The 25,705-nt window shown below is 40.5% G+C and overlaps 1 protein-coding gene across 7 annotated transcripts in view; it reads right to left on the reverse strand.

Moving 5' to 3' along the window:
• LOC144058818 (glutamate receptor 3-like) overlaps positions 1 to 25,705 on the reverse strand; it is a 114,755-nt gene that overhangs the window by 61,895 nt on the left and 27,155 nt on the right. For all 7 annotated transcript variants that reach the window (XR_013295488.1, XM_077577379.1, XM_077577382.1 and 4 more), the window contains exon 3: positions 12,110 to 12,349. Coding sequence is in view for 6 of the 7 variants with exons in the window: in XM_077577379.1 (XP_077433505.1) it covers positions 12,110 to 12,349 (240 nt within the window). In the remaining variant the exon portion in view is untranslated. The remainder of the gene's footprint in view (positions 1 to 12,109; positions 12,350 to 25,705) is intronic.

The following is a 25,705-nucleotide window of genomic DNA, read 5'->3' on the forward strand; positions in this document are numbered from 1 at the left end:
AAAACGTCTGGCAGTCAAAGAGTTAAAGGCACTAGATATGTTCTTTTCAAGGGGCGATAGTGCGGCGCTTCTCGCAAGTTGAACTCAATGAGTACGCGAATGCCAATTCAGCTACGACGTCAGTTCATGTGTGCAAAAATAAAGAGAAACACCAGTGATCCGTGGCCCCATTCATATTTCTTTAATACTATTTTTCATGTGCATTTTATGGGCTCGCTTGCCGTGCCCTTTCTCGTCAGCGTGTCCGAGCTGATTTCATTCTTCCGATGCATGCATAATTGAGTTGTTATGAAGCAGGCGTGAAGGAGAAGGCCAGCCGAGCACGCACGCAAGTCATGCGCTTGTGCAAAAGTCTCAACTGGGATCGGTTGATGAGCCATTATGGTGGATGGGATGAGACAGCAAACACAAGGAAACATGATGTATTCTACACTTCAGTATGAGCACGGATCCAGCTTCGTATTATTGCACTTAAGAATATGCCTTCCATGAAAAATGGTTGTGATCAACTTTGGGACTTGAACACAAAAATACTGCCTGCAGTCTTAAAGGCTTAAAAGATTTGCTCAATACACATTAGAGGCACATCCACAATAATTAATTAATAAAAAAAATTATCAATAATCTGACCAAACAAAGTTGACATTAGTGAAGAACTGCACTCGTGCTTATGATTAGTAGTAGTATAAGAGAGAGACAAGACAGCTTTTCATTTTCTCAAATTTTGATGGTCAAGCTCTGTAGAATATGCTAGAATTCAAAGTGAAATACTTTTTTTGTGTTTGTTTTCTCAATATAACTGTAATCAGTTAAAATTATTTCAATGTGCTAAAAGGTTGAAAGGCAAAAGAGAAACTTTGGATGTAGTGGCAAAGACAAAGTGGCCAACGTAAATACCGATGATCTCTACACAAGGTGAAATGTTCCACTGACATAAAAATGGGCAAATGAGAATAAAAAAAAAATATATATATATATTTTTTTTAATTGACTCATTCTTGACTCTAGTTTTGTGTTATGCATAGCATCTATAGTGTTTGGTCTCATAATGATTAAAAAAGTAGCAAGACCTGCCATTGCCTTTTTTGTTGCCACACGAGCCGTGACTGATAGTTTATTTCTACCCTTGTCAATGTTTTGACTGTATTTCCTATTCAGTTTGCAACACATTTGATAAATAAAAGTGAGAGTTTTCATGGAAAATTTAAAAGGATCTAGGTTGTGTATTACTGTAATGGAGAGGGATTCAATTTGTAACTAGCTAGCTTGCTAATTTGTTAGCTAGCTAAGTAGATGGATAGATAGATAGATACTAATGATGAGAGAAATTAAATTTGTAACTAGCTAGTTAGCTGGATGGATGGATACTAATGATAACAAAACATCAGTGTCCTAGCTAGCTAGCTAACTTACTATATAAATAGATGTGATTATTATAGCTGTTGTTACAGGATGCAATTAGAGTGTAGAGGTGTGCCGAATAGTGTCCTGCAATTGTACATACACAAAACATGTAACTATAGATATAAATGCAAGCATGAAAAAAAAAAAAGAAAAAAAAAGCAGAAGCTCAAACGAGGGAAAAGCAAGAACCGTTTCATGTGTGTCTCTGTGAGTTTAATCAATGGAAAGTGGCCAGCTTAGTTCATGCGCTCGCCTTGTTTACACCACTACGAGCAATGGCAAAACAGTGCGATCAAATTATAGCGCATGCTTGATGTGTTGGGCCATCAAAGGCATCCAGGAGAGCAGAGGGAGTCATTTATTGCTTGACTGTTTAAGCAACATAGGCAACAGTCTCTGGATGGCCAATTAGAGGCTTTGTTGAAGATGAAGGTGTACGGTTGGCGTTTGTTCTAGTGTGTGTCTGTCGGATTGCGCTCCTTTTTTTGCGTTCTATGTAGCTTAGCAGCAGAGAGTAGCGATGAGGCTAACTACGCGCGGTCATCACATCCTCCCCTTCTCAAACCTCTTGGCCCCATTGGCACGTCTCTTTGCCAACTGAGTCAGGGCGGATTGATCTTGTCTGGCTGTATAACAGCTCATCAACAGCATGTATGGATACTGCAAAGCCATGTAATTGGTGTGGTCAAAACAAACACATCTGATCTGCTTTACTATTAGCATCATAGATTATACGTACATATACGGGACGAGGGATATGGATTTCTAGTATGGATTTTTGTTTTTAGGTCGATGCCGATTCCCACCTTTGGCAGAAAACAATTCTCATACATACAATGCCATTACATGTTAATTTGTCCACTTTCCTTTCTTTTCTTTGGTCCTTCCTCGGGTCTCCTGACGGCCTCACGACTCTGGCTGGAAGTGTTCGGTTTAGGTGAACGGTATGGGATTTTTTAATAGGTTTTAGGTGAACTAATGAATACACACTCACACGCACGCACATACTCACCCACATACAAAAATATATATATATATAAAAAATAAATAAAATAAAAAAGAGAGAGCAATGATTTTTTTTTTCTTTCTCCTCCAGGAGAGCTCAGTATTGTTCATTCGATTTGACATCATCATTGCTCTCCTTTTTTTTAAAAAACAAATAAATTAAAAAAATTTAATAAATGTTTTTATTTATTTATTATTATTATTATTATTTTTTATATATACATATATATATATATACATATACACACATATATATATATATATATATATATATATATATATATATATATATATATATATATTATTTATTTTTTGTATGTGTGTGTGCGTGCGTGCGTGCGAGCGTGTGTGTATTCATCAGTTCACCTAAAGCCCATTAAAAAAAATCCCATACTAATAATATAATATAATAATAAATTGCCAAATGCAGAAACATCAACGTAAGTTATCACGATGTAGTGGCTCTCGCTAACAGGCAGAATTAAGTAACCAGAATTAGGTTAAAAAATTCTATATACGTAGACCATGTTTCTATAAATTTTGTTATTTGGTTTTTATTTGAGGCAGATATTTTTTCCATTAAAATGTGATTTATGAGGAGGTTAGACCATTGGTCGATATTCAGAGTTTGTTTATTTATCCAGTTAACAAGAATTGTTTTTTTAGCGATAGTAAGGGCTACAAGTGTAGATTGAAATTGTTTATGTGGTAAGTCAGTTGTTGTTAGGTCACCTAGCAAACACAAGTTTGGAGATAAAGGTATCCTACAGTCCAAAATAGCGGAAAGTTTTTCTAAGACTTTAGTCCAGAAATACATAACCGGAGTACATAACCATAAAGCATGAACATAAGTGTCTGTAGTGTTTTGTAAGCATTGGAGACAAATGTCGGAGTCTGAGAGTCCCATTTTCTTCATCATATATTGAGTAATGTATGTTCTGTGAATAATTTTATATTGGATAAGTTGTAAATTTGTGTGTTTTGTCATTTTAAATGCGTTTTCACAAACTTGAATCCAAAAGTCAGGTTCCGGTGCTATAGACAAGTCTGTCTCCCATTTCTCCCATTGGTGTGGTCAAAACAAACACATCTGATCTGCTTTACTATTAGCATCATAGATTTTACGTACATATACGGGACGAGGGATATGGATTTCTAGTATGGATTTTTGTTTTTAGGTCGATGCCGATTCCCACCTTTGGCAGAAAACAATTCTCATACATACAATGCCATTACATGTTCATTCGTCCACTTTCCTTTCTTTTCTTTGGTCCTTCCTCGGGTCTCCTGACGGCCTCACGACTCTGGCTGGAAGTGTTCGGTTTAGGTGAACGGTATGGGATTTTTCAATAGGTTTTAGGTGAACTAATGAATACACACTCGCACGCACACACGCACATACTCACCCACATACAAAAAAAATAAAAATAAAATAAAATAAAAAAGAGAGAGCAATGATGATGACATCTCAAATCGGTAAAATTACCGAATGAACCATACTGAGATATCCAGAAAAGAAAAATATAATAATTTGTTTGTGTTTTACACTGATCTTATCATACAATGTGTTACTGCTTTAGTTTATCTTGCCAGGGCACCAGATGCAACTTTATTTGAATCCAGTTGTCTCATAATGGGTATAAAGGTTGATTATACGTTATGTTGCAATGACAGAGTAACCCGCCAACTGGTTACCTGCCAATCTATCAGAATTATCACCCCGTAATAAACTTTTCTTATTGTGTTCCTAAACCTCTTATGATCAATACAGCCTTTTATTGTTCCGAATAGCCTTGCTTGAATGGACTGCGCTGCAGTGTGTGTGTGTGTGTGTGTGTGTGTGGGGGGGGGGGTCATTGGAAATATTGACAGAGCGAATGAAAGAAGTACCTCAGGGATATTTCTACGCGGAATTCTGGGAAACAGTTTCCATCTGGCAGATTTCTCTTTAAAGAACATTCAACTTCCCAACGCTGTAATGAGTTTATGACATTGAACACTGTTTCAAGTGCAGGTTCACCTGTCGAGCCGCTAAATGATGGAAGTAAATTAAATGGCTGTGTTTGCTGTGAACACAAGATCATTTCCTTTATACTGAAACTGTGCAGACAGAATATTGACTGTTTAGGGGAGTGGTGCAAGGAAGCCGCAGGAGGGACAACATTGTCCCTTATATTGGTACCGGATGTAATTCGGCTTACTTTGAGAGACGATTCAGTCATTGTGTCTTCACATAAGTTTCAACTTTTTTTTTCCCCCCTCTGAGACGCGCAGAAGTATTTTTAGGCTACTGTATGGTTACACGATGATCCCGGAGGACCCTGCGGCGCTGGTTGCCCAAAATTTAATGCGCCGTAAGATTCTTAAAAAAATATATATAAAAATAAAAATGGCCATGGAGGGAGCTGAGTCCTGAGGCTCAAAAGTACACTAGGTTTTGGCTCTTGGTTTACCAGGAATTCCAGTCTGTTCCCACCCAGCCCACCATGTTCTGTTGGGGTCTCTCACATTTCTTATGTTGTGTCGTTGGGCAGGTTTGTAGCACACAGTCCAGTGAACTCCCCTCTGCTAACATTTCTGTCACCAGTTGTGATGATGTGATTTTAATTTTGACTCTAGAATTTTGCCATGATTAGCTTTGTCTGCATTCCGGACAGTTTGCAAAAAAATTGTGAGTCCACAGTGACCTTGATAGCCGGTCGTCAAAGTCGAATAATTTCCTTCTCAAGTCCCAGTGGATGTGATGTTTGCAGCAAATGTGAAAATGCTTCTCGACAGTCTTGAGATATACTGCCCACAGTCATGAAATAATGAATGAAGAAAGCAATCGACTTGTCTGTTGCTAGTGTGGAAGCGCAGAGGATTTATATTAATTTGCTGAGTCTTCCTCCAAAAGAGTTGTCACAATAACGGCAACAGTTCAGCCATAACTGAGTAATAATAACCAGGGATGGCAGGCTTATGAGATTATGCAATTGTTTTACTGCATTTGGGTACTAATCAGTTCCGGTCCGCCCGTCAGCAACCATTTGCTTAAGATTTGGAAACAATTTTTGCCCACTGTCACCATCATAAAACCTCAAGTGTTAGGGTTAACCATGCAGCCTATATTTAACTCATTCAAACCCAAAAACGTATAAATACATCTTTTTAATACGTTGTCCTGCACTCCCTATTTATATGTTTTTATATGTTTTATTTATGCTAGGGCATACAGAAGGCTTTGATGCAGCTTCTGACCTGAATAGGTGGCTTAAACAATAGTAGTTGGACAAAAATGGCCAGCAGGTGGCAGCAGAGTTTAAGAGATCAGCCAGGGCCATGTTGCTCTTTTTCCCAGTGTTTTCAACAGGTTTATGAATAATGATAACACTTAGCTATGTTCTAATGCTGGTTGCTGCAAAACAGAAACGGTTAAAAATGTACTTTTTTTTTTCCTGATGAAAGAGGAGACTCTAATCTTTCTTTTGGTAGCTTCCATGTTTTTATAGCAATAGAACACAATATTCTGTGGGCCTTGTAAAGTCTGTCAAAACCCAGTAAAACAGCCGGGAGCGAAGGGGGTTGCTTCAGTGGAAATCTTAGCTGTCATAAAATTGCAAAACAAATTCATTTTTCAACATTCCTTTGGCAGTCCCCTTTTGCGTCAGAGTTGAGGGATCACGGTTGGTTGGTGTTTTTTTTTTGTCGGCGAACATTTCAAAAAGCCAAGCTTGAGGATCATTAAGATTGCTCCAGGTATAGCACTCGACTCATAGTGACATGAAGCACTTACACCAAAGGCATAATCATATAAGGACAGCGTCCAGGATGGTCAGGCAGGCAACAAGAGACAGTGTGACTCATAAATCAAGTTGGGCTGAGATTGCTGAATCAGGGCTTGATTGTGCCCAGGAGAGACAATAACGCCTGTAATCATCTGTCTCTGCTGCACAGACCTGGCAATTATGCGTCCATACCTGACCACCCCCACAAAATCTTGCAGCACCCTTGTCAGCATCTGAGTTTTCAGGGGAAATTGGAAAGGATGGTGAAAACAAGAGAGCATGGAGGATTTGGTTTATTGTTAGTAGCATTAGAGACAATATTAGTGGTAATGTTTATTAGGATATTGAATTTTACTCTGTACGCACACGCACGAACGCACATCCCGTCAATTACTCGAAATAAAAAGAAGCACGGTCCCAGTTAAGATGGTATAACCAGTCCGAGAGAGCTTCAATTTGCATGCAGTGCGGCTGCTTCATTACGGCGTCTGCTTTCAAGCAGCTGTCTGATATTGGCATTCTGGGTACAAATTTACCTCCATTTGCCTCATGCAGTACATCTAAGCCTGACGCATACCAGCCATCACTCTGTGGATGTGAGCGCGCTACACTAAGGCCTAAAAGCCTTTCCTGCCGGCCAAATAGCAGAAGCAAATGAATAGCATGGCTGTAATTAATCTTCTCTATTGACTGAATAAAACCTTTTGGTGGGACCGGGAGAGTGAATGTTATTTATTATTGCTCCTGTTTTCTCTCAAGCGTAGAGTTGAGAGATTAATTGAAAAGTCGCTTCCATTATTGTGGATGATCAAGGCTTTGCTAAAATCACACAAATAATACATTTTATCATGGGATTTTGTGTTGTCCGTGTTACTTTGGTGTATTTATAATTGAGGCTGTAGTTTGAGAAGTGTAGAACTGCAATACATCGAGTTCAAGCTTTTAAAAAAATATATATATATTTACCGAAAAATCGTACTGTATTTTGTATGTACATTTTTTTTAGTCGACGAAAAAAGTACAAAACGATGATTTTGTACTATCTTGAATGTTTTTCGAACGCAAAAAAAAGTACTTTACTGTAACGGACAATCAACTGGATCAGTGCCCGGTTGTTCAAAACTCGGTTATATTTTTAACCACTTGTTAATTCGATTTACCCAACCGTTTACTTTAACGGCACCGTTAACGGCATCTTGTTCAAACCTCAGTTAACTTCATGTTAAAGGTGACAAACTTAAGGATTGAGGCTTCGGACTTTTTAACATTGTGGTTAATTCATAAGATGGTGAATCATACTTTATCCATATTGTCAGAATCTTTTGTTAAGTTGGGAAAATAGCATATTTTACAAATGTATTCAATTTATAGCACATGACTGTGATTTTTGAACAATGTTACAAAATGAAGTCAAAGCAAATATTGGAAATATGTAAACATTGCATCTGTATAATGCACTTGTAAAATGTCTATATTTTCTCTGTCCATGGTAACTTGAATAACAGTCTACAATTTGATCCCATTAGATTTACTATTATAGAAATAAATAAATAAAATGTCACAATAATTGAATTGAAATAATTGTGGACTATGTTCCACGGTGAAGTCAGAATCATATTATATCCATGTGAAGCATACACAAAATATTTGTGAAAAATGTCCGTGAATAAATAAATAAATAATTAAATAAATAAATCCTACATCTTTTCTACCTAGGAGTTCTCTGGATCATTTGGCCTAGTTTTTTTTTGGGAAACCCAGCATTAACTCATTTGCTCCCAAAAACGTATACAAGACAATATTCTGTGGGCCTTGCAAAATCCGCCAAAATCCAGTAAAACAGCCGGGAGCAAAGGGGGTTGCTTCAGTCAAAATGTCTGGGAGTGAATGAGTTGAACAAAATGACGAATTGTGGGATATACTGGTGCTAACCAGTGACGTTAACCACGCGGTTAACTTTGACGGTAGCATTAAATAACAATGTTTTGAACAACACGTATTTAACGAGCGGTTAGCTAACAACGGGAATTTAACCGGTGGTTATGGGTTTAACCAGTGGTTTGTTAAATTGAAGTTCTAACAAACAAATGAATCACCAGATTACTGATCATTTAGAGGACGGGGGTAAAAAAACCCAAAAATAAATAGTTTGTGTCACTCCAAGTTTAGGCAGAAGTGTGCGTTCCTATTATCAGGGGAGCTGCACTTGGTGATAAGAGGAGGTAGAGGCTCTCTGACACATCTGTCTGCTTGATGAGCCAAGTGTCAAAGCCCCCCAAAGAGCTGGATGGAGTGCATCAATAAACGACTTTAATCCCCTCCTGGGGCCAATGTCCTCCCACTAATAAGGGATCGTCTTACACCGCTGGCAGTCAGGATCGAGGTAAAAGTGGCTTGGCATGGGCTCTGGCACGGGGGGGGGGCTCCACTGTACACAGGGAATTGTCTGGACACAGGTAACAGCCTGTAAATCACACGCGCCTGCTGTTGCCTTAATTGCCGGACTGAATTGGTGTTTTGTTTCCCTGGTCTCGCGTTCCACTCCCTCTGATGCCCTCTGGTCCCTCCACTTTCTTTATACTAAGTGTCCGCCATCACTCTCACTCCGCCACCTCCTCCTCCGTTTTAGTTTCCCAGCCTCCTCTCCTCCCACCCCCCCATCTCTCCGTCCGAGCCTGCCCTCAGACACACAGAGGAGGCAAAATGGAGGGACGGGAGGCTGCAGCTTAGCAGTGTCGGCCGTGCTGAAGGACGTGTGGGTTGCTCGCATCCGCAGGGAAGAGCCGACGAGTGTTCTAGTCAGAGTGACCCTAATTAACCACGCATTATCTGCAGGCTGTGCGGTGGATTAAGGCCTTCAGCTGAGAAGCAGACTTGAAGACCCAAAGACAGACTTCATATCCTGCCTCAAAGCAGGAGGAAGAGGGGCGGGGTTGATGAGGTGAAAGACAGAAAGGGCCAAAGAGAAGTCAGGATGCTTGAAGCTTATCTGCTGGTTAGGACCTTCCATTAACGAGCAAGTAAACATCTCAAATCCATGCGAACGTGTGAAGATTTTTGCTGCCACGCTATCGGCGCAGTCATTTTGTTTCCCCTCAAAGACAAAGACATAAAATAGCTTAGTCTGTCAGAGGATGAACATGTACCTCCCTCCTGCTCAGGTGCCGAAGTTTCAGTAGGAGGGGATCATTATTCCGTTGCGAGATAATGAGCTCCTTTTCTCATTTGACATTAGAAATCCCCCCGAAATGAACACTTCACCGTGTTGACAGGCCGTCCTAAGCATGAGGCACTGCTGCATTAAACCGGAGTCTATTGTCAACAAGGCAATTCAATCTGAGAACAACACAAAGCCCTCATTGATGCAGCACAAAGCGCGGCAGCCGCAAGCAGGCGGCGCCTGCGATTTCGGAAACGGAAAAACATTTTCGCGGCAGATGTGACATACCTCATTTCCCGTGACAGACGAGCTACTATCAACATGATTAAACAGAAGATTAACTGACACAAACCAGCCAACTGTTCCAAGTACCCAAAGATTATTGCTCATGAGACACCATTTCTTCAAGTGCGATGTGTTAATACAAGCTGCTGATTTATTTGTACTGATTTACATAACATAGCACTACTGTATACATTAGTGCTGTGTTATCACTTCAAGCATTACAAGGCTCTTAGATAGTATTACGGGCTATCCTCCGCTTACCCTTGTGTGCGGATGCTATTCTGAGCCACTGCAACATTTATTGTGTCTTGTCACTGTTCGCCGTCAGAAATAGCGACACAGGAGTAGTCCATATAACAGTGTAGAAAGATTTACCCTAATGTACCCCACAAGACTCATTTTCCTATACACTCACACTGGGCCATTCGTCCGGTACCGTATGATTACACCATTCGCACATATGACTCTTGTACATAGCTTTTATCATAGTTCTCAATTACGTCCCTCTCGTAATCTATCCATCTATGCCTTTTGAAGAGGGTCTTCTGCCCAGATTTAGTCATAACTGTTTTAATTTCCTTATTTCCTCAGTAGAACTTTTATCTGTGGATGTGTCTTTGTGAGTGTTGTCGCGATTGCTGCCGGCATGTCTGGAGGACCTCCTCTATTTCCACAACAATAAACCATTTGTCTGTGGTTGAAGTCAATGTGTTAGTAAGTTAGTAGTTTGTGGTACCGCCCTTCAAGATAGTATAAGAATGTTGTAAATAACTGTAATCTGGGCACCTGTGAGAGGCTGCAGCCGGAACTCACTTGTGCCCGGAATATTCTGTAGAAATAAAAGTTTCAAAGCAACTGTTCATCGATCTCCAGCCTGCATTCGGATAACCAACATTCTCACTACCCGAAAGAAAACGAACACGCGGAATAAAAATATAATTTTCTTCAGCATTTTCTATAATGTGTGGCCCAAATAAACCCTTGTACAAAGGTACGGTGTTTAACATTTTTGGTACCAGGTTGCACAGAATGAACAAAAGCAAACAAAGGTTTATTTTTTAAAACAGATGCAACGTCAGTGCCTGTGTCAAAACGCTTATCTTCCTTTCGTGATACTTGAGACAAGTGAGCCTAAAAGCTAGCAAAACATGAGTAAAATAAAGACGAAACAAATGGGTTTGGAGAGCTTCTTCACAAAGGTGAAGAGGCCAAATGAGACAGAATAAAAGCCTACAACCTCCAAGAAAAAAGAAAGCTGTTTTAAATGACAATATCAACAGTCCTGCCTAACAAAGTGGTTTATATTGCTTACACTCACCAAACCTTCTCTACCTAATAAGTCATGAGAAGCAATAAGCCATGTTTTAACGGTAAACCGGTTCGTGGCGAAAAACAGGTTGGGATCTGCTGTTTTAGACCAGTGGTTCTCAAACCCGGTCCTCGAGTACCCCTATCCAGTTTTCCATGTCTCCAACAGCCAACACAGGTGTTTCAAACGATCACCTGATCAGCAAGCTCTGTAAGAAGCTTGATAACGATCCTCAGCTGTTTTGGCTGGAGGAGACATGGAAAACAGGCTGGATAGTGGTACTCGAGGACTCGGGTTGAGAACCACTGTTTTAGACCATCACTCAATTTAAGGTGTATATGCCGTAAATCAACACGTGTGCCCTAAATCAACAGCAATTATAAATATCAAAATCATTTTCTGTTTCTGTAAAAGGTAAGACACCAATATGTGGAAAATCAAAGTTTGATATGAAAAGTGGAGTCAATCAATCAAGTACTTACATTACTGTAATTCCGGTGTTAAATGCAAAAGCTGTGTCAATCTTAGATTAGTTTAGCAATTAGCATGGTTTCCCCTTTCGTTAGAATAATACGGTACTTGTCAGAAATGTAGCTTATTCGCTGCCAGGGAGGCAATGATTACGATTTAGGAGCAACTCCGTTAACGTCTTTCGGTGCACTAGTAGCCTGCCGAAGCTCATTGCTAGTTAGCTACAGTAGCGAAAGTAGCCCAGACCTTCCCTCGCCCTCCAACTACCTGCGATAGGTGATGTGAGCCCAGCGAAGCTTTTTTGGGTCCTTGGCGGTTCTTCTTCTTCTTTTCTTTCTTTTCAGTTTTGCTATTCAATGTGCCAATGGAAATTTTGCCTTGCAAACTACATCTTCGAGAAAATCTAGTGAGCTGTTGAATTCTGTTTAAAGTTGCTCATTCCTCTTCAAAATGGAAAGACGTCTAAAGAAAGAGTTGGTATTAAAGTACAAGATGCTGGCTGGTCTCCTTGTTTTTTATGACACATTGTCTAATAGATTTGTTAAGCAGTGTATGTCGCCAAGCTGTAAAAGTCAAATGTCAAGGGTACAACAGCAGTATCTTTCAGGGAACGACCACAGTGACAAGACAGCGTGCCTTCAGGGGTTGTAACGTTTTTTTTTTTTGTTTCGTTTTTTTGTGACTGCATATTTCACGGCTGTCTCTTACCTCGGTCGGTGTCGTAGAGGTAGACGAACTTCTGCCACTTGTAGTGTGAGATCAGACTTAGGACCGCCCCTCGCAGCGCGGGACGCATCTGGATGACGAACTGCACCTCGTTGTCGGTGGGGTAGCTGGGTGTGACGAAGGAGGTGTGCAGAGCGCCGCAGAATGACGTCAAGGTGTTCATGGACTTTTTGTCGTAGAATCCGAAGATGGCGTACACTCCGCGGGAGAACTGGGAGCAAACTGCAAGAGAGCCAAGAGGTGCCGGGTCATGAGGGGTTTAAGGCTTGTGTCAGCAAAATAAGCGTATGCACATTTAAAAACTTTCGCCTCATCACTTCAGGCACTAAACGATCGATTGGGTCGTTTGAACCTCTGCTAATAGCCAATTAAAGCTTGATGTGACTCCAACAGCCCCTCAATACACTTGATCAGCCTTGATGGCATATCCTGGATCATTTACATTAACATATCGTGCTCCTAATATCGGCCTAGCCTTTCTGCTTAGATTCTTCTGCTTTTTCTTTAATATCTTGCATATGAATTGTGTATTACTTGCGCAAGAGATTGTTCTTCTATGGTTAAAAAAATGGAATAAATTACACCAAAAAATTATGTAGAATCATTTTGGGATTATAAAATGTATCTTTATTTCCTGATGAACTCATTCACTCCCAGCCATTTTGACTGAAGCAACCCCCTACGCTCCCGGCTGTTTTACTGGATTTTGACAGATTTTGCAAGGCCCAAAAAATATTGTGTTCTATTGCTATAAAAACATGGAACCTACCAAAAGAAAGGTTAGAGTATTTTCTTTCATCAGGAAAAAAAAAAGTATATATTTTTTTCAAACAAATCTCGTACACACAGAAGCATTTCAAGACTTGCGTGTGTCCAAAAGAAGTCGCTGAGGACGTTTAACGGCTGTAATGTAAACGCCAAGTCTGGAGTGGCGCTGTAGCGCAGCCACAGGGCGTTAACGGAAAGCGTAGAAGAATAATCAGCGAAGAAGCCGAACAACCCAACTTTATTGCAATCTACAGAACAAACATGGCTTTGCACGTATCGAAACAACATGAAAAAGATGAACACAGGAGAAGTGACAATGACGGGTGATTCAAGTACAACGTTGTTGAACGTGAAAATAAAGAAGCAAAATATTTTGCTGCAAAAGCACAAGCAAGCTAAGGAGGCTGCGCAAAACGACTACGACACGGCTATCCGCCATTGTTGTTGACGGTTCGCGTGGAGTACCGCGAGAATTGGAGCATACTGTATGTCATCTCTGGAAGAATATCCTGCATATGGTGTCCAGACGGACGCATTTTGAAATCTCTCCACTCTGGAGCCCGGTTTCAAAAGTGATCGGTTTCAAGCTCCGAAACCCGCGCCGTCGTGTGGCCGAACGGCCTAAACGGTAAAAAACTTGTGAGGATACATTGAAACTTGCTTTCGTGTGGACGGGGCCTTAAACTGTGATATCAACCGAAAACACACAGTGGCAGTCAAAGGGACGAAAACCCGCTGCCTCGTCTCCAACAAACTCCCCGCAGCCCCCCGCCACGCGTTTCTTCCTGCAAGCTTCCACGAAAGTCTTCTTTTTGCCTCGAGTGAGAGCACAATTGCGTTTCGTTAATAACCTCGCGTGCTGCATCCGCGGCAGCATTTGATCTGTTTCCACTGTAACAGACACAGAACTCCTTCAGGGGGTTGAACATGTGAGCATGAACATGGCGACGCAACCGCATTTGTCTGCACATTCATCATGCACTCCAGTGGGTGATGAATGCGCACCGCTAACAGACACAGAAGTTTCCATTACGTGTGAAAGCTCGTCCTAATGTTGCCGGCTACAGGTGTGCTTTCCTAGCCTTTCAACAACTGCTGCTCGCTTACTCTGATTTACTCTCAAGTGCTCCCACCGGGTAATGAAGCATCCCTAGCAGCTGTAAACACTTTGAATATTTCACTACAATGGTCGGATGTTGGGAAGGATCGTTACATCGTGTCACGTTAAACGGCTGTGTTAAACATCGGTGCCTGATTTTGCCGCAGTTATCCGTTCAAGGTGCACATCAAATGGCACTCGGTCTAAAAATGGCTTTTTTTTGGCTGAGATGAGTCAGCATGAACTGGAATCAGCAGCAGTTTGTGTTTTCTAGCTGCATTTAATCAGGGGTAGGGTTGCTCGATGGAAAAAACAATAATCACGATTATTTTGGCAATGATTAAAATCACGATTATTCAAATGATGATGTCTTTTTGGTACAAAACAAAAAAATGTTTAAGCATTCAAAAATATTAAGACCAATTAAAAAAAATAGAAACACTATAATTATGTAAATTCCTTTTGGACCAAACAGAATTTATAATAACATATATGTATAATAATCATTTATTTATGTTAGCAAAAGTTGATGATGATGATCATTTATTTTTGGGATAAAACAAGAAAATGTTTAAAGTAAACGTAAAAAAAAAACAATCAAAAATATTAAGACAAATAAAATTGTTTGAAACACTGTAATTATGCAAGTTCCTTTTAGACGAAACTAAATGTATTAAATTAGTTATTTTTCAATTTAAAAAAGATGCATAAATTTAAACAACTCAAAAACAACAACTCAAAATAATTGAAATTGTAATTGAATTTTGATTAATTGCACAGCCCTAATAAGGGGTATTTCAATTAATCGAATTCAATTCAAAATTGCAATCAGGGTTTCTACATCTTAAAGCAAGTTAAATGAAACACTTTTTAATTAGATTGGAAATTAAATTTAAGACCAGCTTCGCATCATGGGACAAGAGTACCAACTAAAGTCATGTAAATAGAATAAATGAATTAATTAAAAAAAATTGTGAAATAATATAACAATAAAATAATGTTATATTTTTTTAAGTTTGTTAAAAAAACAAAAACAAAATAATCACATAATAAATCACAATTGGAATATTGAGGAGAACAAAAAACTTAAATTATCTAATTTTTCAAAATGATTCAGCCCCAACTGCAGTCAAAACACAAACACTTCTTTGAATGACTTCATGCAGGTAAAAGCGTCGTCGTGCCTCAGGAGAACATGGCAGAGCTCACATATTGAGCGCTTTAGCGCAATTACTTGTGAATGAGATATCTAGTTAGTGGCAGGATTTGCCTCATCCTCTCTAATCCCCTTCCCCCGCCTAACTGTCCCGCTGCAGACACCTCGCCCGAGGTGCGGCACCTTCAGCAACACCCGCATCCTGTAAGTGAATCAACAAACGGACAGCAGTATTGTCACCAAGAGCTGCCGTTATCTTCTACACTGAATGGAAGCCCAACAGTTTCCTCTGCTCCCTCTTAATTAATTTGGGCCAGTTCTGACGCAGAACCTGTCCTAAGGGATTGGGTCTGGCGGCATCTTTTGCCCCCAATCCAACTGTCCTCTGCTTATTAGGTTGAGCTTTGAGCGAGGCTGATCTTCAATAACAAACACTACGTGATATGGCACTGTACTCTCTTTTCAGTGTGACAGTCTGATTGGAGTGGAAAGGTTTGCGATCCCATGAGCAATAGTGTGGTGAACAATGTTCAGAGGCGTGCTCACACTGGCAAGTTTTTAAGGGACTGAGAAATGAGCTCTTCCTTTACAGGGGCACACACTACAGACAGTTGCACTGCTCGCATTTACAGTTGTAGGATCCTAAAATACTGCCTACCGCCTCGAACAATACTATGAACTAGTTCAGAAAAATGATGGACACAAAATTCCTCGTCATGTTTTTTAATGCAACTATACAAAAGGCTTTAATGCAGCTTCTGACTTGAAGCGGTGGCTTAAAGCAATTGTAGTTATTACAAAAAACGGCCAGCAGGTGGCACCAAAGTATAAGAGATAAGCCAAGGCCATGTGGCAACAAGCTATTTTTGACAGTGTTTTCACCACGAATGTGAATATTGATGAAGCTATATTCTAATGTTAATTGCTGCAAAACGGAAACAGTTACTAATATACTTTTTTTTTCCCTGATGAAAGAAGAGACTTTAATGTTTCTTTTGGTAGCTTCCACGTTTTTATAGCAATAGAACACAATATTCGGTGGGCCTTGCAAAATCCAGTAAAACAGCCAGGAGCGAAGGGGGTGGCTTCAGTAAAATGGCTGGGAGTGAATGAGTATTTTTTTTTACTAAATCTACCTACCTATCTACCTATCTAACAGATACAAATATACTTTTTTTTTATAGCAAAATAACAGAATATTCTGTGGGCCTTGCAAAATCTGTCAAAATACAGTAAAACAGCAAGGAGCGAAGGGGGTAGCTTCAGTAAAATGGCTGGGAGTGAATGAGTATTTTTTTTTACTAAATCTATCTACCTATCTAACAGATACAAATATACTTTTTTTTATAGCAAAAGAACAGAATATTCGGTGGGTCTTGCAAAATCCAGTAAAACAGCCAGGAGCGAAGGGGGTGGCTTCAGTAAAATGGCTGGGAGTGAATGAGTTTTTTTTTTTACTAAATCTATCTACCTATCTACCTATCTAACAGATACAAATATACTTTTTTTTATAGCAAAAGAACAGAATATTCTGTGGGCCTTGCAAAATGCGTCAAAATACAGTAAAACAGCCAGGAGCGAAGGGGGTTGCTTCAGTGAAAATGGCTGGGAGTGAATGAGTAAAAAAAAAAAAAACTTTAATATGACAATTAGAATGTGTGTTAGCTAAGTTCCAAAATTCATTGCTCCAATAATGCTAATTGTGGTCTACTCACGTTAAGCCAGTGAATTCCTCTTTTTAACAAATACAATATGGGGTGTTAATGATCTGATATACTGCTAATCAATCTTCAATCCAATTAATCAGTTTCATTTCTTTATTCATAGAATAATCGATCGCCAAAATAAACAACTGCAACAGCCCGTATGCACACCTGCTTTCTGTTACACCTCGTCCACCTAAACATCATTTGCGACATATAGCAAAAGAAGCATTCACCGCTGCTATAAATAGACTTCAAGCACTGTTAGTGTAGCACTACATACAATTAATGGAAGCTGTGTTATTGATTTTCAATGAAGCTGGCGTGTGCAGAAACCTTTTGTGTTCTTACTCTTACCCACTAACAAGCTACACCACACGCTGGGGCTTCACGGGTGTCGGCATCCTGCAGACGGCATTAAAAAGTAACTTCGGAGCGCCCTCGAGGGAGGCTAGCTTTGCTGTTGATCATTAAGCCTTAAGCAGTGTACCATCTTGTCAGGGAAGGAAAAATGACCATTACTTTAGCCAGGCAGCTTTAACCAAACACTAGCAATAAAGAGCAGGGAGATCATTATGTAAATTGTAAACCAGCTGCAATGCTCTTAGCCCTTTTGGAGACAAACAAAGGCGCTGATATTACTGGAATGAATAGTCAGGTTGTGAGGAACAAGCTCACGATTGTACATAACCACCTGTTGTGTCAACTCGAGCACGCTTGTCATTCCACAACAGCAACGTGCTAAATATCTTAGCTGGAAACAATGCATTGTGCCATTGATGTTATCCAAGGAAATTCAAAATCACCTCAAATGAGTCATGCAGCTACTACAAAGTAACAGTAGAAACCACCCCTTGACCTACCTATAAATCTATACGTCCTTATACACAAAGTTCTTCGTCATGTTTTTTTATGCAAGACCATACCAAAGGCTTTGATGCAGCTTCTGACATGAAGCGGTGGCTTAAAGCAATTGTAGTTATTACGAAAAACGGCCAGCAGGTGGCACCAAAGTATAAGAGATAAGCCAAGGCCACAACCGTTCACAGTCACATTCACATCCATGGACAATTGAGAGTTTTTATTTAACTCTTTGACTGCCAGACGTTTTCAGAAAAGGGATGCCGTGGGTGCCAGCCGATTTAAGCATTTTGACTGATCTTTCAAGGTCCACAGAAAATGATGTGTTTGGACTATGGAAACACACATACAGACGCTCCCCTACTTACGAACATTTGAGTTGCGAACAACGGTACATACGAACATTTCTGCGCGTACAGTATGTCGAAAAATGTTTGGAAAGAAATGCTGTAAGTTAGATTTTGTATTGCGCGTAGTGCTTCTTTCCGCCGCTAATACCGACGATTGGCGCTGTGAGAGCTCATTGGAGGCTGAGCAACGTGGCGAGGAGGAGGAGGAAGAAAACGCCGGTCCCCATGAAGCAGGAAATAACTTTTGAAGCCGATTCCAGCGACGACGAAGAATCTCTCATGATATAAAATCCTCCTCTTCCTCCTCCTCCATCATCTCCTTAAGCATCGAGTACATCTTCCAAAAGTAAGTTAAACTTCATTTTATTTATCTTATTACGTACATGTACATACTGTGTGTGTCTCTCGCTCTCTCTCTCTAACATACGTAGTACAGTACAGTACTGTACGTATTCTCTCCATTTTATTAATTTTTTTTCAGTACAAACCAATGCAGGTTACTTGTACAAGCCTTAAACACACTTATATAAACCTTCAATATACTTATATAGGCTTTAAACATAAATTATAATACAAAATATAGCACTGAAGCAACTTACGAACAAATTCACCTTACGAACGATCGTCCGGAACGTAACTCGTTCGTAAGGTGGGGAGCGTCTGTACTAACAAATGAATGATTGGACTCTCATCTTTCATCAGAAAAAAAAGTTTGTTTCTACCTTATTCCGTTTTTCAGTAATCAACAATAGAAAATGGTTAGTTTCACCTCTGTTTTGAAACAAACGTCTTTCGCCTACTCTCTAGGATTTTACTAAATGTTATTTAACGTTTTTGGCAGTCAAAGAGTTAATTTATTTGTATAATTTTTGGGGTTATAATATTGTGAGTATTTACACATTAACGTGCACTTTTTTATATCGCCAACCTTCCCACAATATTGTGATAATTATCGTATCATGAGGTTCATATCGTGATATTTATCGTATCGTGATGTTTGGATATCGTTACATCCCTAATATATATATATATATATATATATATATAGATGGTAGCCTTCATTGTAATAACATATGTTTTGAAAGAATATCTAATGAGGGTTGTTTTCTTAAGCCAATCACTGGGTAGCTGTGGACTTTGATTAGTTTGGGTTATTTTTTTACCCAATCGGTAAGTAAAAGGATTGAAATTTGGATTGTGGTGGTAGAAAAGATGAATCTGGCCACCATTTATGACAGTTTTTTTTTGCATACTGAAGTTGAAGTAAATTTAATCCTGCAATTTTTGAAAATGTTGGCGGCAGCTGGATGGCTCAGTGGGTAAGACCTCTTTGATTCCGATCAGGGCGGATTGGCCAATGAAAATGGGTGGCTTGCATCGGATGGAAAAACTGCGCCGGACGTATCATGTCATTTTTAATCACAGCTATACTGATAACCTGGTAACCTATTTCTTGGCAGATTTCATTTTGAAGATTTTTTTTTTACCCCTTGTTTGATCAAAATGTTGGGTCAAATCCTCAACTCAACGTTGCTGGGTATAAATAACCAGCATTGTCTTGATCCTTTTTTTTCCCCCCACCCAATTTGGGCTACTTTTGACTCAGCAATTTTAAGAGTACAGTGACAAGTAATTTACTTGTCCTTGGTAGAGTAAAAATGTTTCTTCTTCAAACTGCCTCTTGTAAAAAAAAAAAAACATGCGGGATGGTCACAAGGACGTTGCACGATTGATCCTTGAAGCCAAAATTACTTTCTATTCTGACTAATGTTGAGTCAGCCTTCCTCAGAATTCATAGTTCACAATTTGTAACTCCTCTTCAGAGCTCTAGTGTTTTTAATTTATCAACATGTGATTTTTTAAATTGAAACAAGCAGTGGCAATTTTTCTTCACACTATTACGCCCGTGTAGACCGTTTCTATTTCTTAGTGGGGGAAGCAGAGCTTACTACTGATTTCCTTTATTAATAATGAGAAAAATATGCAACAAGGCAATAAGCCGTTACATATTTGCCCACCGGGGAGAGATTTGAAGTTTGCTGTAAAATGAAAAGTTCACTGAAGCACCACTTGCTGCTAAATAACTGGAGTAAGCCTCAAGTTAATGGAGTGAGTTGAACATTAGTTCTTGCATATGGAAATTCCAGGCCGGCTGGAGCCAAGAGGGGCGTAAAACTGTATTTTATGTGTTTGTCTCCACAAAGTCCTGAACTTTCCATCGCCTCTTTCTCCTCACCTTTATCCCCGGCCTTTATCCTGACCTCTCCTTTCCTTGCCCGTCTTTTGCCTCCGCCATCTGCTCCTGCCCTGCAGCAAAGCATCTCTTCAAGTGTGCCACTCTTTCTTTCTCTCTCTCTCTCTCTCTCGATCTCCACCTGAGTGCCTCTCCCACATCCCTTCTCACTTAGTCTCCCTCCATAATATCAGTCCACTGCATCAGCGAAGCAGACTGGACTCCTGGAGAAAAAAAAAAAGAATGCAGCGTGCACACTCAGAGGAGAGAGTGGCTGCTCTTGCATGAAGCTCATCCCTCATGGTGATTAAATAAAAATGAATAAAGGGTTGCCCGTTAAGGGAAAACACAAAAGGCCGAAGCTGTCCCCGCAGCTCGGAAGAAATCACAGACTGTTTAGTCTAATCCGATGATTCCTCGAGTGTCACCTTGAATTTCAATAATAGCAAATTACTCAGACAAGCATGTGCGTGAATGACGTCAGGGCGAAAGCCTGTGCGGGGACGGAATTATCTAACAATACAAAGATAAGTCATTTTCTTGCCCGTTCCTTTAAAAGGGGGAAGACAAGCCAGACATTTTCTTGACAATAATATGTTCCATGCAGCCCCACTAGTTTGAAAACAGTATTCTGATTAATATTGTAGTTGCGGAATATGAATTAAGCAGCAAAATCTACCGTTTTTTTTTTTAATCCATTTTAGCCACTTGCAATGATATCACAGTTGCTTGGGTAACGACCAATGACGGCTCAGCTTGCGAACATCACATGGCTAAACTCGGAAAACACGTGAGCCGTGATTGGTCGTTATCTAATGCTGCATTCGAGGAAGGTTGGAAGTCGGACTTATCCCAGTTGACTTGTCCCAGTTCCGACCTGAAAGCGTTCGTGGCGAAAGTAAACAACCAAAATGGCGGATAGTGATGAATTTTTTGAATTTATTTTGGTCCTCAAAACACATTTTAACCTCCAGCAAATTTGCCTGCTGGCAAGAGATTGTGGCATACTGTCACGTGAAGTTATGTTGAATATTCATGAATGAAGAAAGCTATCTAGTTTTATACTCGAGTAAATTGTGTTTATCATTTACCTTCTGTGTTTCCTAAGTGATCGCCATTGTTGAGTGACGTCACATTGTCGTCGGTCGGTGAAGTCGGGGTACTTCCCCCCCGACTTCGCAAGTGGGATTTCCGAGTTCAAACCACTTCCTGGTTTGAAGTCCTAAAAAGTCAGACTTCCCACTTTCCTCAAATGCAGCATAAACCCTGAGCAACCGTGATGTCATTTTCAGTTGAAAGGAAGTGCGCAAAATGGCCACCCCCTTGCGATAGATAAAAACATGTCACGGTTGTGGCGGAGGTTGTGGACCCAAATGGAATGGGAAAAAAATGGACAAGACAGGGATGGAAGTAAACATAAAATATTTATTTAAAACAAGACAAGGGGGATGAGATGGCAGCAGTGACCTGACTGGACTCAACGGGACTGGAATGGGCGTAGCTTGATTTGGCTGAATGTGGACAACTTGGCTGTAGACGACTTGACTGTGGCTACGAAATGGCTGTGGCTGCGGCGATGGTTTGTTGAGATGACACTCAACAAACGCTACGTAACACCAACAGTTTGAGCAAAAACAGCAGACTATATACACTCTCACTTATTGACATAACGAGACACACCTGGGTGAGACACAAGTGGCTGAGGGCACTGATTGGTCAACACATGAGGAAGGGAAGACAGACGCACAGGTGGAGGCGGTTACGCATGACGAGACAAGGAACACATAACAAAACACTGATCACACAGACAAAACACCCAAAATCAAACAAAACCTAAAGAACCAAAACAAAACAAAACAGTTGCTTTTGCTGCTTAATTCATATTTGACAAACTAAATATGAATTCGAATTTAGAGGCGCATACAACATTTTCGAGTTGACTTCCCCTTAATCTCATTTTCCCTTCCTCTCGTCTTGTGTGGCTAACTGCTCTTCCGCGTCTTCACCCCCCCCCCCCCCCCCCCCTTTCGCTGCTGCAGGGAACCAAGCAATCCCATCTCCAGTTCACTGGTCAAACACACACAGTTGTGCCGCCCTCATTCCCTTCCATAATCAGGACACACAGTAATGCTACCAGGGATGTTACATTTCTGATGCATCACTTGAGATGACTGGCCTGCTGGAATGCTAGCTCAGATGGATGCGCGCTATCCTGCAGGGCACTTTGGGCTCGTTCAAGAAAGAGAAATCTTTCTTATACTGTATTGAGACCACAATAACATTTTTTTTTTGCAGTGCCAAGGGGATAAGGGCAGAGGACACTAAATGTCAAAGATGATTGTATCTTTTTTAGCTTTTTTCTTTTTCATAAACGGCACATTATAGCGAACTATTGTATGTCGCATTTAGCTTTTCTACTTGTCCACACACCCCCTACTCTTATTCTAACTTTGGGACCTGCCCTGAAGAGGGGATGCTGTCAGGAGCAGATAGCTGCTAAGTGCCCTTGGGGGGTTGCATCAGCTCTCGCCGCGGAGATGTGCAGCGCGCTTCAAAGTGTTAACTCAAATGGCAAAGCCGCCTTGAAACATTAAAGAGAAAAGATGTCACTCGTCCTGCTGCATCAGCTTCTCACGACGGTCCTTGCATTTTTTTTTTTTCTTTCCTATATGTATATTTTATGCATATTCATATTTTCAGAATTAACTCTCAGTGAACTCGCTCGATAACAGAACTCCCCTGTTTCTCTCATGCTTCCAGGGCAATTGCAATTAAAGACTTGAAAAGAGCTGTTGAAAATGGGTGTTTATCAACTGTGGATGTGACAATAATATTTCCTTGATAATACTGTGCTCACTCCCAACTAATTACCCATCAGGCAAGTGCAACAGCGCACGTTTCTGGTTCATCACAAACTGGTGTGGGGAAAAAAAAGTTGAAAAAAACAATTAGTTTGTTAATATTAGTGGTGCAACGGATCACAAAAGTTCGGATCAGATCACGGATTTGAGTCACGGATCGTTTTTCGGATCAGAAAAAAAAGAGAAATAGTACTTTGTCTTCATTTATTTTGTAAAGCGCTTTTTCTATTGAATTAGAAAAAAAATCGATTCAAAATGTCTAATATAGCCGTTTAGGATTCAGGAATACAACTTTTAAGTGCAATATGAGAGACACGTTCTTATTTTTACATGGTTCAGGTGTAAAATAACAAGGTATTAATGGCTTAAAGTTGTGCATGTACTGTAATTACAAATCACATAACTTAACTCATTCACTCCCAGCCATATTTCACTGAAGCAACTCCCTTTGTTCCCGGCTCTTTTACTGGATTTTGACTGATTTTCTATTGCTATAAAAATATGGAACCTACCAAAAGAAAGATTAGAGTCTCTTATCAGGAAAAAAAGTGTGTATCTGTTTCCGTTTTGTAGCAATTAGCATTAGAATATAGCTAAGTTTCATCATTACTCACAAACCGTGTTGAAAAGAGCTTGTTGCAACATGGCCCTGGCTGATCTCTTATACTCTGCTGCTACCTGCTGGCCGCGTTTTTGTAATAACTACCATTGCTTTAAGCGTCCTTGTCATGTCAGAAGCTGTATCAAAGCCTTCTGTATGCTCTCGCATTAAAAAACAAACAAACATAAAAAACAAATAAATACATTTTAGGGACAAAGTATTAAAAAAACATATTTATACGTTTTTGGGTTTGAATGAGTTTTTATAAGAGTTCTATATATATTTTGGGAAAATGTTAAAAAATGGATTAATTGCAGTAGTAGTAACGCAATCTTTCAAAAATCTGATCTCTATGTCAAATTAAGAACCTGACAAAAGGTCAAATGTATCAGTTTATGTGTACAGTATTATCGTGCTTTACAATCACTGACTCCCTTCAACTATTCTGCCCACCATCACCTTCCACCTCCGTGGCCCTCCACTCGGCCTCTTGGCGATGGCGTGCTGTACTTGAGAGATCGCCTTGTAAGCATATCCCGAAGGGAATGAACGCCTCTCAAGTCCATCCTCTTGTGACAGTCCGTGTCACCTTCAAGGTCTTACTGTGTCGCGCATTGTTTGACAAGAGAACAGCAAACAGGGACTGAGAGCCGAAAGATTTTTTTTTTTTAATCCGCATTTTGACGCACCTTTGCTTGAGTGACAGACTCATTATGCAGGAGCAAAGAGGGCAGAAAGTTTAAGCGAGAACATTGTTGAAACACGATGGCTATTTCCAAACTTGAGATAACGCCGGCTTTTTTTTGATGGTAGCTGCTGAGAAAAATCACTCGCGAGGGGGCTTTGATGCATGCAGAAATTTCATGCGGCGTGCCCTCGTCTGCGGCATGTCATCTTCCTTAACGCATGCAATTAAGGACTATCTGCAAAAGCAGATAAGAGACGCGAACCCTTGGCCATCTCTTCCCCCTTAGAGGCTGGCCGATGTCAACGAGCAAATAACAATCTTTCTTGGTTGAGCTCATGCTGTTCACCGTTTGCTGCAATGCAGGGGAGAGAGGAGGAAGAGTGCTCCAGGCCTTGCATCATCCTTAAAAAAAAAAAAACAACACACATCTCGCCTCGCACATTCAGGGAGATTGTCACGAGAGCACTAGAGAGAGGACAGCTGCTAAACACTGACCCGGTGAGCACGCCTGCGTGCATTTTTAAGGAGGAGTCACCCGTGTATAAAACACGTAAGGCTTATGATATTCCATAATTGGATTTCCCAGAAAGCCGGTGACAAAGTCTCTCACACGCCACTAATCCTCCCAATCAACTTTGCCGGCCCAAAGCGTGCTCCTCGTCGCATGATGAATATGGAAGGCGCAGGCGAGCTCGAAGGCGCCGATGGAGGATGAAACCAAGCGTTGGCGTGACGCTACAGGAACGGACAGTCGTTAAAAGGGCGCGTCGGGCCACGCATCTGCATCTCTGGAACGAGACGAGTCACGGGGAGGTCGCGTGGAATTCGGCGCCTCAGCTCGAACACAAACGTTTGAATGCTCGCTGTCACTCGCAGTCGGCGCTTCTGTCAAATAATGATCTGCTTTTTTTGCTAAATCAACGGAAACGGATCGCGCTAGGTCTTTATGAAAATTGCCTTTCACAAGGAAAAATAAAAAAGGACTTGAGGCCCCGTCAAATATATGACAGTAATTGTTCAGAAAATAATTCAACTTGACTGGAGGGGGGGGGGGGGGGCTGGCCTCGCTCGGGTAAACATTTATGGTGATATTTCATCTGTGGAGCCAAGCAGCCGACTTGACTTGTTTTGAATTCAATTGTAAACATCAGGAGAAAATACCTGGCAGCTTGTTCTTGCTCTTACTCGGATGATCCAAGGCCATATTTTCTCATTTTTGCTATGTCAAAATGCTGGATTGTTTTTCTGTCCATCCTGT

The sequence above is a fragment of the Vanacampus margaritifer genome, chromosome 10, assembly GCF_051991255.1.
Source record: "Vanacampus margaritifer isolate UIUO_Vmar chromosome 10, RoL_Vmar_1.0, whole genome shotgun sequence".
Classification (NCBI taxonomy): Eukaryota; Metazoa; Chordata; class Actinopteri; order Syngnathiformes; family Syngnathidae; genus Vanacampus; species Vanacampus margaritifer.